The sequence below is a fragment of the Eurypyga helias genome, unplaced genomic scaffold (assembly GCF_000690775.1).
Source record: "Eurypyga helias isolate BGI_N326 unplaced genomic scaffold, ASM69077v1 scaffold11582, whole genome shotgun sequence".
NCBI lineage: Eukaryota > Metazoa > Chordata > Aves > Eurypygiformes > Eurypygidae > Eurypyga > Eurypyga helias.
In genome coordinates, this window is record NW_010237856.1 from 304 (window position 1) to 15,274 (window position 14,971).

Here is a 14,971-nt window from a genome sequence, read left to right on the forward strand (position 1 = left end):
TATTACAGTCTGAAGCACAGTTATTAGTACGGATTGTTTCTTGTATGCAGTGAATGGAGTGAAGTTTAATGGTTCTTAAATACCCTTTTGCGGAGACACACACACACGCACACACGAGACTTATGTATCAGAAAATAATTTAAAGCTTATCAGACTGAGGTTTGGGGTTTGCTTTTTTCATTGCCTTCCTAAAGCAAGGGATTCTTGGGAGACCAAAAGTCATAAGTGATACTGTGTATCTTATAAACAATAAAACTAATATTTACAGGTGAAAATAACTCTTTGTCTTAGTGTTTGGTTTTTGGGCATAGAAGGACTATGCAAGTATATGAGAAAAAAATTGAAATTTGATCAGGGTTATTATTTAAAATAACTGGTATGCAAAAATTGCAGTGCTCTTTTCCTCCCAAATTTAAGCTACGTGTGTGGTCGAATGTCTTTTAACACTGCCTTTACGTTACTAGTAGCTGTTAAATAACTTCCTGTAATATTGATATTGTCAATGCTTCTAAAGGGAAAGATATTAGGGACCATCACTTTGTCCTGGACCTCGCTTCTTGGTTGGTTTTTGGAATAGGTGGCCTTTTCTGAAACTCAAGTTCTGGATGGTGTTAAGGAAGTAAGTTTTAAATGTCAGTTGTTGTGGTTTGAAATGCTAAATTATCAGTTTTTCTCTTGAAGTCAGGTACTAAAATGTGATCTGCAAACTGCACTTCCTTGCAGGCCAGAAGGCATTATAACGAGTTGTAATGCTAGTTAACATGGATTCTTTTGTAGGTGTGAAATTATACCAGCGAAATTGCATCGTTGCCCTGGTTAGCAGGGTGACAAAGCACCTGCTTCTGTACTTCTAGTGGTCTGTGTGTGAAGAAGTATCACCTTCTGCCTTACTCCTGAAAGAGATCACATCTTGCTAAACACAGGTTGACCACAAACATCCCCTCATTTGCCTTGAGGTTTTCTTATGCACTGAAGGTCCTTCTCTCATGCAGCAGATGTACTGCAGCCCTTTGCAGTAAAGGTCATCTGAGTAGGCAGACTGTCTGCCTCTTGCATTGTGGCTTCGGTGGAAGCATGCATCTCTTATTGCCCCTGTTTTTAAGCACAGGCCCTGGGGCAAGTCCTCACAATGAGAACTGTGGAAAAGGGATAAGTGAAGGCTTGTGCTGTTGTTCCCAGATTCTCTTATGCAGTGGAACCACTTACTCTTTTCCTCTCCATTCATATGATCTTGGACTTCCTTCAGAGGTGCTTGTTACACGGGGATCCAGAAGGTGTTATTTAAATTCTAAAAGCCAAGCTCTTCAGAGTGCCTGGACTAGAAGAATTGGGTTTCTAGACATAGGGTCTATAATACTTGGCTGGTGACAAGTAAAAACTCCTGTTCATCTAGAAATATTTGTTCAGAAGTCTCAAAGCAGGAAATGCAGTGGTAAGTGAACTCTAGTAGAGTCCCCCAAGAACTTGCTACCTGTAAGAGGTTGAAGCATTATCAGAAAACAGGTGTTACATGAATGCCCAACATTTATATTTTATTCTAGACCTTGACTTTGGTGGTGACTGAATGATAGCACTGTTCAGGTATCAGCTTTTCTTTGTGTTTTGATTTTTGTGTAGCTGCACGTGGACTTGTAGATTATTAACACTTTTCATTAACTTCCTTCTGTATCTGTGGCAGGCCCTGGAATTCTTAGCAGTTTTTCCATTGGACCAAAAAAAAAAGGAAGAGTAGGGTTAAATCAAAACTATCTGAATTCCAGCATGCATTTACATGAAAACCCTGGGATTTCTGGTATAGAAGATGGGTAGGTACTGAAAGCTGTCTCCACGAGCTCATCCAAGTGCATGGTAATAACCTTAGAAACGTCCTTAATGCAGAGGGGATCAGTATTGTAAGACTGCCAGTTCTTATTAAATAAAAGTGAAATTCTGTATTGGAATTTACTCATTCAGTAGTTTCAAAAAGCAGCTGATGTTCACTGCAGGCATGTCCTAATACTGTTTTCACTGTATATTTGGAAGAAACTCATTCCTAGTCCTTTTTTGGATCTTAATTTCATCTTTCCCCTTCAGGAAGATGAAGGTGCTGCTTCCGTCCGGTACTAAGGAGAGTAAGTTCTAATGACTGTTCTAGAAACCTGTCCACTGGTCTCTTTAGCCTTCTCAAGTCATGTTCTGAATTAGTGAAATTCAAGGTGAAAGAAAAGCAAAACTCTCCCTATATACTTCTGGTTTTAAAGTTGTGTGGGATTTTTTTTTTTCCTATTAGGTTTTTTTTTTTCTAATTCTGTTTCCACTGTTGAAATGATGCGTTGACATTGTATTTTATTTTTGGGGACTTTGATATGAAGCCGGTGGTGTTTGCATTAAAGGTCTGGTTTCTTCCTCCTCTCCAACCCCCTGTAAGTTGGATGTGCATTTAGGTGTTTATAACATGAGAACACAAGCACCTCGGTGTCCAGTGGACTTTATTCTTTTGTTAATGAGAGGTAAGGAAGTATGTTCTCTGCCTGTACTGATGGCAGTCTCCTGTACCTGTCAGCAGCTGCACAGGAAGTCTTGAAAATCAGCAGAAAATAGGAACTCGCATCCACCGAGTCCCAAATCAATTTCTTATGCAGAAAATCATCACTTGAAGAGGGACATATCCCTCCTTAATGTTATTCTAAAGGCTTATTGAACAAATCAAACGTGTGGTCCTACTGTTGAAGTTGATTACTACTGCTGTCGTTACCTTTTAAGTGCCTTTTTGCACGCTAGGACGAGGTTCCTCAGTGTATAACCTGATGGAGTGGTGTTGATAGGAGAGACGGGAAATGACAGCCAACCATCAGGCAGAAGGCAATCCTGTCTTAATTTGTTGGAGTGGATAGTGGAATGCTTCACACACAACTGTTGTTAATTTTCCCTGCCGTTGTACAAATAGTCATTGAAAACTGCTGGTCAGGTGTGGGGCTTAACTGGGGCCTGTGAGCTTGCCTGTGTTCGGCACTCGATCAGCACCCTCTGTGCTGGCGTGGGTTGGGATGTTCGTGCTACCTGCTTGCTCGGGGTTAGTGTAAACCATGCTCTGCACCTGGAGGAAGGAGACAGCGAGGAAGTACCTGAGGAGCATAGCATGTGTAAACCTTACAATGTAGGATTAAGAAGTGCTGGTGCTCTCCTAGAGAGAGCATAATTATTTCTGCTATTTTTTTCCCCTTCCCAAAGATTAAGGAGAGAAGGGAGCTTAAATTTGGTGGGGTTTTTTGTTGTTGGTTTTTTTGTTTGTTTGCTTTTTTTTTTCTAACAGTCAGGACTTGGACTTTCTATTGCTTTATCAGGTGACTAAAATGTTCCCTCTAATCCTTCAGATGTGATGGACGCATGTCTTATTGTCTTTTTCTCTAAGTATTTCCCTTTGACTTCTGTGTGGTCATAATAGTTCTTGAATGGGAAAGGGAAATCAAAAAGTTGTCTTGTGACCTAAAAGCCTTAGATATCCAGAAGATGCCCAGTCTATTGCTAGTAGAGGCGGTTGAGATGATACCTTAATTGGGATTTGGCTGTAGAAGTCAAGAAAAGACTTCCTGCAGCAAGGTGTGTGTGAACGATACGATAACAGATGTCTATAGACAGTTTCAAATCCTTGTAATCCTAGTAGCTGTTTTGAGTTGCAGCATTCTTTCTTGGTGACTCTTGAATCCTGTGTTTTTTCCAGTTGATTCATTGAACTTGCTGCTGTAAGAGTAAGGATAAATAGTGAATTGTTGCATCCATTCTCTAGCTTGTACTGGCTTAATCTGCAGAATTTAACGTTGGTTAAATTTTTAAATAATTAACAATTGAAACTTGTAGTCTGTGTGTGCTTGCATTTTGTTGGTCTAAGCTCTGCAGGGTGAATCTAGTGTGTTGTAACCATAAAGGCCAAGAAAGGTGGGAGAGGGGGGAGAAAAAGTACTGCCAAGTTGAGAACTTGAAGATCTGCTGACATGAGAAGGAAACAGCAGAAGGCTTATTTGAAGAAATGCAAGTTTATCACCGCTCTGAAGTTCTCCTTTATTAATAATTTCATTTAATAACTAGGGACAACATTTGGTTGTCCTTGTCTTGAGAACATATAGAACATCAAAACACAAATCTTCCCAGCAGTAAAACATGTCTCTTACTCAGGGTTGTGTGTTTGCAGGCTGTTCCTACAATTCATCAACTGTTCTCTCTTGTTGTTTCTCAGGTGTGTAAACGATTTTGGTGAAATTCTAGCACTTATGGCTGTTTCTTAACAGTTCTTTGATACTTGCTTTTGTCCCCAGAACGCTGGCAGCATAGGTGTGATGTGAGTGTGTGTGGAGTTGAGAGTAAACTGCATATACTTTGCGTGTGACTGGCGGATGCTCTATTGAATGGTGTATATATGTAGTGTCAAGTGTAGCCTCACTCAGAGGACAGGGATGGATCAGAAGACCTTGTGATACTTGCTTTCAACCTAAATTTCTCTGTGATAGTACAGCATCACAGAGAACTTCCTTCTGCGATGCATGAAAATAGTTTCTTTTGTGTCTCTACATCCAAAACTGAATGTTATTTGAGGTCACTTATCAAATGCTTTTTGGAAAGCTTACTCATTTCCAAGTCTTGATGTAGAAAGTGAATATGGCTAACAAAACGGGACTGCCTTTTAGGACTTTGCTAGTATAGGTATCAGGTATGTTAAAGCTGCTGCTTATACTGAAAACACTTGACAATCTGTCAAGCGGTACAAGGAGTGCGACTTTTCCCTTTCTCAAACCAGTAAGCCCTAATCTTGCTGGTAAACAGGGCATCTGTGGATTGTGCTTCAAACTTTCCCAAAGTAGCTGTACTCTACCACTGTTCTTTGTTGGACTGTGATGCAACAGAAGGTAGTTAAACTGTCCTTCCTTCAGCATGCTTTTCTGCGTTTTGCCATTGCTTTCTAGGAGCAGCTGGACTTGGCTTGGGGTGTTGAGAGTCAGGGTGGAGGTGAAATTTTCAGTATGCTTTAAATATTTTTCTTTTTCTTTACACTGTCATGGGACTGATCAATCTTGTCCATCTTGACACTGAATTGGTTTAAAGTTCATCCATTAATAAATAGTATAATTCTCTTAGTCAAACCCAAGACAAATCTGATATGTGGATGATCTGGAAGTGTATATTCAAGGCATTTTATCTTAAACATAATGTTTTGCAATTGCAACAATTCCAAATATATGAACAAAGCATCTCCTTCAAAATGCAACTGATACTTGAAACTAATGCCAACAGATGTAAAATTTAGAAGATACTCTCCATTTAAACAGACATTCAGCTTTATGAAGTGTGCCAGTAAAATGGTAGTTAGCAGGACGCCTAAAATTTGCAAAGATAGAATGTTTTAAGTTTACTTTTATATACTTGATGGAACTCCTCTAGTTACAGAATACTGAAGGAAATTCTACGAATTCACTTGCAAATTCTTTCCACTGAAAAGATGAGGCACCTTCCCATTCAGTGGGGGGAAATCAGTGAGTAGGGGACCACCTCCGTACTCTTCATGCTTATCAACTGAGAGATTCTTCGGTCTCTACAGTGGATAATTCTTCAAAGTCTGCATCAGCATCCTGACTACATGGACTTCTGTGATTCAGTTTCCTGGAAGTTCACTCTTTCAGAGTGCTTCTGACCTCATGGAGAGGTGTACTGTAAGCTAATATAGCCTTTGCTGTATTTGCATATAGTTTGGTATCTATTAGTTGGTTTCCACTAGGGTAGTGGTTGCAGTGGGAGACGTAGGTGACAGTAGTTAGGAAGGATTAAAATCAGCTGCTGCCTTGGGTACTCCTAATATTCTTTCAAACCCAATTCTACACGTACCCTGTTCTTGTCTTTCCTCTGCTTTGAAGGGGAGCCAGAAACAAGAGCTTGGATTTCAGGCCAGTGTACCTGCCTGAAAAACACTAAGCTTAACATGGATGAGTAAAAGTCTTTGAGTATGTAAGCTACCTACTGGTTTGCTTAGATGTGGATTGTCACATGTTACTTAATTTGAACTATCGTATTTTTAACCATATCTTTCTTGGTGCTGAGAGTGTGTGGATCATGAGGCAACGTCTATTCCTGATGACATGTTATTTCCGGTGTCACACTGCAGTTCTTTGCCATGTTTTTAGAGTTCTAAGTGAAATACGAGTTTTCTAGTCTGTATAGCCTAGTGTTACGTTGCTCAGGAGGTGAGTAAACCATTGAGCTGATGGTTTACCTTCTGTGTATGCTTTTTTTTTTTCAGTGAGGTAGATGCTGCTTAAAGCAATGTGTTCCATATAATTTAGATAGATGTGTGAAATATATACTTAGCTCTACATTATTTTAGCATATTATTGTAATTCCAGCATTCAGAGTCTTGGAACTTTTGTCCATGCAATGAAAATTGCTTCTGTAATTGTTGTCTTGCAAAACACTAAGGATGTATTGAGTATTTTGAGCAATGCTCAAAAAGGTAATCGGAGGTTACTGTAGCCTGATTTAGTGGTAAAGATGAGTTTTGATCATAGTAATTTAAAACAGACTTGATTTAATACTTATCACAACACTGGAAGTTACTGTGCTTTGATGTTAATACTGTGTGTTCCCAGACAAATGTGAAATACTTTTGAACCGGTTCAGTGGGTTCTCTCCTTTGGTCCTTCTTGGCAGAACAAGGTGCTCTTTCATTTTTGTTTCTTTTAATAGAGAAGTAAAAGTTTGGAGGCTAAAGATGAGAGCTTAAGACTTTACATAGTAATGTATTGACTGGGGATTATTTTGATGTTTATCTACACACAGTTATGAATTTAAATGTTTTTTGTTCCTTATCTCATGCTTATTTAAAAAAAAAACCCAAAACCTCTAACTGTGCAGTTTTACATACAAATTGAATAGTAATATGTATTTATAGTAATACTACTATAGAATTTAGCTTTTTCAAGTACTTAAGTTTACATATCTGTTACACAAATCTATATGGCTTTAAGTGATGGGCTTGGGTTTGATACCCAAACTAGCTTTTCATCATTACGAAAGACGCCATGGCTACCAAATCAGTAACTTGTAGCTGACAAAATGTGGAAATCAGACCTGTTTTTAATCATATTTCTGTCCCTGCATACCCTAGTCAATTGGAAGCTCTTCTCAGTGTAAAGATCACTGGAATCCCAGAAGTGACCTCCTCTACCCCATTAGTCTCTTATTTAAATACAGTTTCTGATATTCCTGTTGATATTTGTCTTTAGTGCATATGAGTATTGAAGTGGTAGTGTAGCGGAAATATGGTTAGATCCCACAGATTGCTCTGGTTACTCGTAAAGCTGCGTGGAGATAAGTTTCTTATGATGGCTCTTAACCATCTTCTCTGTTAGAGTTGCCTTTTCAAAGCAAAAAAGACCCAGGACGCCTTTACAGGAGAGGAAGCTGACAACATGACTAGTTCTAATTTTGAATAGGTATGAAACAGCAGTGCACTGCTCTCCAGAACTGCCTTAAATTAGGTTGAAACACTGATTTCTTACTTCGGTTTTCTTAACACTTCAATTCTAGATCCCCTGTCAATGAATCCTTCTACTCCTTCAAGTGATAGCTGGAAGTAGAACTGCATTATGTTACGCACGAGTGGGCTGCACAATGAACAGCTGGAACTTAGGCGTAAATGGATTTATTTTTTTAAGCAAACAGTAATTTGAGTCTGTCATTTCAAGAATAACCTTATTGTAGGAAAGTAATACTATAGTAGGAACAGATGATACTTGGGATCAGTATATTAAAAGTAGTTTGTTCAAATAAGTACAGGACAATCCCTTACAGTGCTTGAGCATGCAACATGTGATAAATGAAGCATGTAGGTAGTCTCACTGATGTAGTGTTAACTGAAAAGGTTTCTTTTTAGGAGGTGACCTTCTACTGCCCAGTCACTGAGTGATGTGTGGATTGGTAAATGTCATGATACAACCAAGTTATGTTGCTTGGATTTTTTAGCCTTTTGTTTTATTGGTAGCCTTTTAATCCACGTCCATCTCTGTAGTAGATGAACCAAATGCTAGCTTTTGCAACTTTCCTGTACCTGTGTACAGATAGCACTCCTAGCTATTTCAAATGTGTAGTTGGTGTAACAAAAATTATTGTGACTGTATGAGAAGCACTTGTCTTAAAGGTCCGCCTACTAGATGGATGAAAACAGGGCTTGAAATTCTAGCATATGCAATAAAAACTAATTAGATGATGTGTCCTGCCTTGTCTTGAATAGGATTTAAGATTGCATCTTCATTCTTCTTCTTCTTAGAAAAACAGGCCATTCTCTGTTCTGCCTTCACTCGGTTCTTAACCTTGTTCTTTATCTTCATTCCCTCCTGTATCATTTACTGTTCCATTCCAAAGTTTCTCCGCCACTGTTCTTAATTCTTATGTAATTCTTCCAAGCTGCATAGCTGGAGAACTTCATTCACCAAGGAGGAAACAAAGATCATATAAACCCCATGTTTCTGGACAGACCTTGCTTGGATGAGGCCAAAGAGCAGGCACCATGGAGTCAGCTGTTGGAAGAAATATTGAGTCTCTGGGCTTAGCAAATTTATCTTGTACTTCAGGTGGACTGTGTTTTCACCAGGCATGTCTTCCTGTAAATGATGTGTCAAGACATAAATAGTGTTTTTATTTGCTCTTACATATCTGACATTAGATGATACCCATGAAAGTTCTCTAATTCTACAGTTCATTAAGTTTTAGGTAGGCAGGGGCAGGAGATTCTCGTTCATTTGTTAAAACAGTACCTTTTGAAAGACAGGCTCCAGCTTTGGAGATTGGGTTGGTTTTGTCTTACTAAAGCAGGTTTGTTATCTTAAATAAAAATTCCACTTTGTCTGTCCCGTTCTTTAGCGATTGGGCCTATGTACTCTGCGGACAGGTGAAGGAAAGGCTAGTCTAAGGTGCAGTATTAATCTTCAATGCTTTTGTGATATCAGTCATATGCTGAGCTTTCTACTAAGCCTTTCTATGCATTTGGATGCTAATTGTGCTGACTTTGCTTGTGAGGCAGTAGAAGGAAAAACTTAGGAAAAGAGAGATGCAGTACTTAAATGGGATCCTTGCAGTCCTCTTCATCCGCTTCTTCCCTGGTCACTGCTAATAATGCATCATTTCCTAACAGGGAGTCAGCGTAAGTGTTTTCTAAAAGAAAATCTTGTGCATTGGACTATGCAAATGTCTTGTGTGGGGCTAGGAAATGCAGTTCCTGAGACAGTGAAGAGAGTTGTAAGTGATGTTCTCCTGCATGGGTTTTGCCCATTTGATGTCACACTCCTGTGTAGCTGTGCTTTTGTGGTGTTTGTCTGGGATTGAAATTTGCACAGCAGGGATCTTGCCCTGTACCCTTCTCAACCCTTGTAGTGAATTAACTTTTTTTTCCTGTAATCCTATAACCTTTATTGGGTGGTGAAAGATGGGATCTGGATCTTGCTGCTTTTGAAGCTGAAGTTCTTGATGCAAGTGACACTGAAAATACTGCTAATTTAATCATTATCAGCTGATAGTTTCTTTTAATGCCCTGTGTGGAACTGAATAACTTACTCGTAATTCTTAGTGGAAAGAAAAATGTTTGTGGAAAAGCAATTTCTTTACATTTGGTGGACTTCTGGGTCTTTAGGGAACTCTGAAAACTTAGTTATGAGCGAGTCCCTTGTGGTTTAATGGCCAGCCTGGAGGCTGGAGAAATGCCTGTATCAGCTGCTAAATGTTTATAATTCACTGTAGCCATCACTAGTGTGGTAGACTACATTTAGTTATGCTGTTCACTTTTGGAGGGACATGTGGAATTCGACTGGAGTGAGTCCAAACCTCAGAAACAAATTTTTGTGGGATGGTGGGATATTTTGTGGTAAAGAGCACTCCTCAGCCCATGGATAAGGTCAGAACTGCTCTGGCTGCCCACCCAAGCTCCTGTCTGTCTCCAGGATTCAAAGGCGTGAAGGTGACAGTACCTTAGTGTGGGGCAACAATGGTGCCCATGTTGATACCCAGCTGTAAACTATCACTTGTTCAACTTCCTTCTTTGTTATGATGATGCCTCTTGCTTGCCCCTTGCTTAGGTTGTCTGCTGCTTGCTCTCCTTTTGTAATGAAGTGCAAACTGGATGGATAGTTTAATCTTGGGTGGGTTGTTTGCTTCAATTGCAGCTCTTGTCTGGTAAACCTCTTTTACATTTAAGCAAAAGGGCGAACAAGTGGTGATTTTTTTTTTTTTAAACCAATTTTGAAAAAATAAAGCCAACATGTAGGCACTTGCATAAACTGCATGTTTCTTGCAGGAGTGTGAATGGAAAATAGATCGGTATTCAGTATTTATCTTCAGTGGAGGGGCAACTAGAGGTTGTAAATAAATGTCAGTTAAGAGGATGTTGCAGTTGAGCAGCTGCAGTGTAACATGAACTAGTGTTAACCTGAGGACAAATTTTGGGTAGTCACTTCAGTCTCCTGCAAGGTGGGATGGGATAAACATAATGGTGTTTGTTCAGTGATTCAAAATAGATGATTTGGCATTTAAATTGCAACCTTGTCTAGCACGTTGTAACTACATTAACGTCAAACTGTTAAAATTCCAACTGATATAAGCCAAACGCTAGTGTGTGTATGGGAGGTGGGGTCAGGCGGAGCTCAGGAGCAGTGAACAGCCCGGTGACAGCTCTCTGCAAGGCTCCTACCTCAGCTGGTAGGTTGTGGAGTGGAACAGAAGAAAAGGTTAAATGGGCTTTCGTAATCCCTCCCGCACTGTTCTGGGGGCTGAAGGATACATTGTTGTACATAATGCATTTGTTTAATTTCCTCTCGGGAGAAGGAAGCATAATCCCTTGCGAAGTCATAAAATGTTTGCCTTAGAACAACCCTTTGCAGACAGTGCTGGCTACCTGTTAGGCAAGGTGCTACTTCTGATACCAAGCTAATACCCAAGTCATGCAGGGATCTCTTCCTTCTCTTCTCTCAGAGCTGATCGCTGTAGTGACAAGTCCTGTGTGCCTCAAATGAGGCAGCAGCAATCTAAAACTGTCTGGGGAAAAGCAGGCAAAGGTTTAAACTGTTTGCTTGCAAACCAGAGAGGAATGCTGTGTACTGTGGTGATATAAGGGTGGTTTTGCTGGAAGAAACTCAAACTAATGGGCTAGCAAATTCTGGGCACTAATGCATCAGATGATCAAGTGTTCATCTTTTGTGGATGAAGAATGATGACACTCTGTTCAATGCATTTATTAGTTCTGTTAGTTCTTAAACATTGGGCTTTTTGTGCTGTGCTAATGGAAGAATTTTGTAAAAGTTACTGAAGATGCCTTCTTTGCATAAGTTGACTTAGCATGGAAATTAGTTGGGGTAAATTTGGAGTTGATGGGATGGGTGTGTAGTTGTATGGGTTTTTTTTATAAGCATTTTCTAAAAGTACAATGATAATTAATTTACTGCTGTCTCTAGGTAGTATTTTTTTGGGCATCGTGTTGATGCAAGAGAAACTGATAATAAGTGAATATGTGTATTTCATGTTCTCTGACTTGGTGTTGTGGTTTAGCCCCGGCCGGCAACTAAGCACCACGCAGCATCTCACTTGCTCCCTGCCTTCCAGGTGTGATGGGGGAGGGAATCTGAAAAAAAGACTCATGGATTGAGATAAGAACAGTTTTTAATAGGACAGCAAAGGGAGAGGAAGCTATAATACTGACAAAGGAATTTACAAAACCAAGTGATGCACAATGCAACAATTGTTCACCATCCAGTGATCGATAGCTCATCCCTGACCTGTGATTTCCCCCCTGCCCTCCCCCAGCTGGCTCCCCTCAGCTTATATATTGAGCATGATGCCTTATGGTGTGAAATGTCCCTTTGTGGTCAGTTTGGGTCAGCTGTCCTGTCTGTGTCTCCTCCCAGCTTCTTGTAGAGAAGAAGCTGGGAGAACAGGGGCAGTATTGAATAATTCCTTGGCTTAAGGTTAACATTACTTGGAAACAACTAAAACACCAGTGTTGTGGATATTCTTCTCAGCACAAATCCAAACCACAGCCTCATAGTAACTACTATGAAGAAAATTAACTCTATCCCAGCCAAAGCCAGCACACTTGGCTTTGGCATCCTGATTTTTCAAAGCTTACCATGTGAAGCTTTAGCTTTGCAGGGACTCATGTCTTTCAAATGGTGGCTCTATAACGCAGACAGGTTTTCAGTGCTTTCTAATAAATGCAGCAAAAAGATCCCTCAAAACCTTTTAACTTTTTCCTTTGTCTTTTTAAGGTTTGGACCCCATGGAATCCCTGTGACCATATTTCCTAAAAGGGAATACAAGGATAAACCTGAAGCCATGCAGCTCCAAAGTAAACCATTCCAAGACGAGGCACAGGTGAAGTGTGAATCTAATGCTGCAGTCCCTGATGACTCTTCTCTCACACAGCCATCAGAACCCAGCATAGCTAAAAGCCTATGGACTTCTAAACCACCTCCTCTCTTTCATGAGGGAGCGCCATATCCTCCTCCTTTGTTTATCAGGGACACGTATAACCAGTCAATACCTCAGCCTCCACCCCGGAAAATTAAGCGGCCCAAGCGTAAAATGTACAGGGAGGAACCCACTTCTATCATGAATGCTATCAAACTACGACCCCGGCAGGTCTTATGTGACAAGTGCAAAAACAGTGTTGTTGCAGAAAAAAAGGAAATAAAAAAAGGTGGCAATGCAAGTGACTCTTCCAAATACGAGGATAATAAAAAACGAAGAAATGAGAGTGTGACTACTGTGAATAAAAAACTTAAGACTGACCATAAAGTGGATGGAAAAAGCCAAAATGAAAGCCAGAAAAGGAATGCTGTGGTCAAGGTTTCAAGTATTGCCCACAGCAGAAGCCGAGTAGTTAAAGTTTCCGCACAAGCAAATACTTCAAAAGCGCAGTTAAATACAAAAAAAGTTCTCCAGAGCAAAAACATGGATCATGCAAAAGCTCGGGAAGTCTTGAAAATGGCCAAAGAAAAGGCACAAAAGAAGCAGAGTGCAACCTCCTCTTCCAAAAATGCACATTCAAAGGTCCACTTCACGCGGCGTCTTCAGAACACCAGCTCAGGTTCCCTCCCACCCCGATTGCGTTTAAAGCCACAAAGGTATCGGAATGAAGAAAATGACTCTTCTCTCAAGACAGGACTTGAGAAAATACGGAGTGGCAAGATGGCAACTAAGCCCCAGTCTCGCTGCTCCTCCACCCGCTCAGCAGGTGAGGCCCCTTCAGAAAATCAGAGCCCCTCAGAAGGCCCTGAAGAGGCCAGCAGTGAGGTTCAGGACACGAGTGAAGTGCATGTAACTGTTGATCAGGATGAACACCAGACATTGGGCAAGAGAGGCAGCAAAAGCAATATAACGGTTTACATGACCCTTAATCAAAAGAAATCTGACTCTTCCAGTGCATCAGTTTGTAGTAGCGATAGCACAGATGATTTGAAATCTACCAACTCTGAGTGTAGCTCTACTGAAAGCTTTGATTTTCCTCCAGGCAGCATGCATGCACCTTCCTCCTCCTCCTCCTCCTCTTCAAAGGAAGAGAAAAAGCTCAGTAATTCCTTGAAAACGGAAGTCTTTTCCAAAAATGTCTCTAAATGTGTCACACCAGATGGCAGGACCGTATGTGTAGGGGACATTGTTTGGGCCAAGATTTATGGCTTCCCTTGGTGGCCAGCCCGTATTCTTACCATAACCGTGAGCCGGAAAGATAACGGCCTTTTAGTTCGACAGGAGGCTCGTATCTCGTGGTTTGGCTCCACAACAACATCTTTTCTTGCTCTTGCACAACTATCCCCCTTTTTAGAAAGCTTCCAGTTGCGCTTTAATAAGAAGAGGAAGGGTCTTTACCGCAAGGCCGTCACAGAGGCAGCGAAGGCTGCTAAGCAGCTGACTCCCGAAGTTCGGGCCCTGCTGACACAGTTTGAAACGTGAACATGGAAAGTAAGGTAGGCAAGAAATCCGGAGGCTCCCCCAAATTCATAGCCTAGTTAGAGAACTACCGTGAAGGACTTTGCCAAGTCAGAAGTTGCACTCGGTTGACTGCTCTTTTTATACTAAAGTTGTTCCGTTTGTAGCAATTTCTTGACCGTTAAACAAATTGAACATGCAATCAAAATTAGCCTAAAGTGAGAACTTCAGTATTTTTCAAGTGAGAATTTTTTTTAAAGAAAAAAAACACCTCCTCAGCCACCGAATGCATAGGAGCCATAGCCTCAGCTGAAAGGCAGCTTATTTGCAGGGAATTTTTTAGTAGTTTCTACCCACTCTATAACTAGTTGCTGTGTGGCAAAGGGTTAACACAAGGGATGAAAGTAGTAGCTGTGACTTTTTTTTTTTTGTTGTTGTTTTTTAGGTGGCCCATCAGGGAAGTGTAGAAATGTAAGCCTTGTCTGAATGGTCTTTAAAGCTTGTTTTGAATAGTCTCTAATGTATTTAGCCTGGCCGGTCATGCCCGGATCCACCTCGGCCGGCTTAAGTGGTGTTAGAAGACTTGCTGAAGTTTTTTTAAGGAAGAATTCATGTGACTTAAAGACCAGATGAAATGGGGGTTTATCGTAGTGACCACTTAAACACTCAGCCTTTCTATGCACATGGGGGCACAAATATAACACTTCAGGGTCTGAGAAGCTGAGAGGGATGCCTGTAGCTCTAAGACAAAGCTGAGAAGTCGCTCAGTGTTTGGGATCAAGGGCTGTTAATGCTGCATAGGTGTGAATCATAACTTCTGGTCTTTCTTCCTGAAGAAATCCTTCAGGCCATTTGCCTGGAGGTTTATATTAAGAGAGGCTTTGTTTTGAATGTGTAAATAATTGATTGCTGAAATTGGTCAGATTTTCTCCTGACTGGTTGTTCCTAAATTCTTAGGATACGTCCTACTAAATTACACTTTGTGAATTGTCAGATGTGTAATTGTTGCATTTTGGATGTATCTAACTTCATTTTTTAA

At 40.5% G+C, this 14,971-nt stretch overlaps 1 protein-coding gene across 1 annotated transcript; it reads left to right on the forward strand.

The window, feature by feature from the left end:
- The first annotated feature begins 5,608 nt into the window (after positions 1 to 5,608).
- Positions 5,609 to 14,471, forward strand: PWWP2A (PWWP domain containing 2A). The gene is given in 3 exon segments (XM_010147628.1): positions 5,609 to 5,639; positions 5,642 to 5,681; positions 12,273 to 14,471. Coding segments are annotated over 3 exon segments (1,755 nt in total). The 3' UTR covers positions 13,957 to 14,471.
- The last annotated feature ends 500 nt before the right edge of the window (positions 14,472 to 14,971 follow it).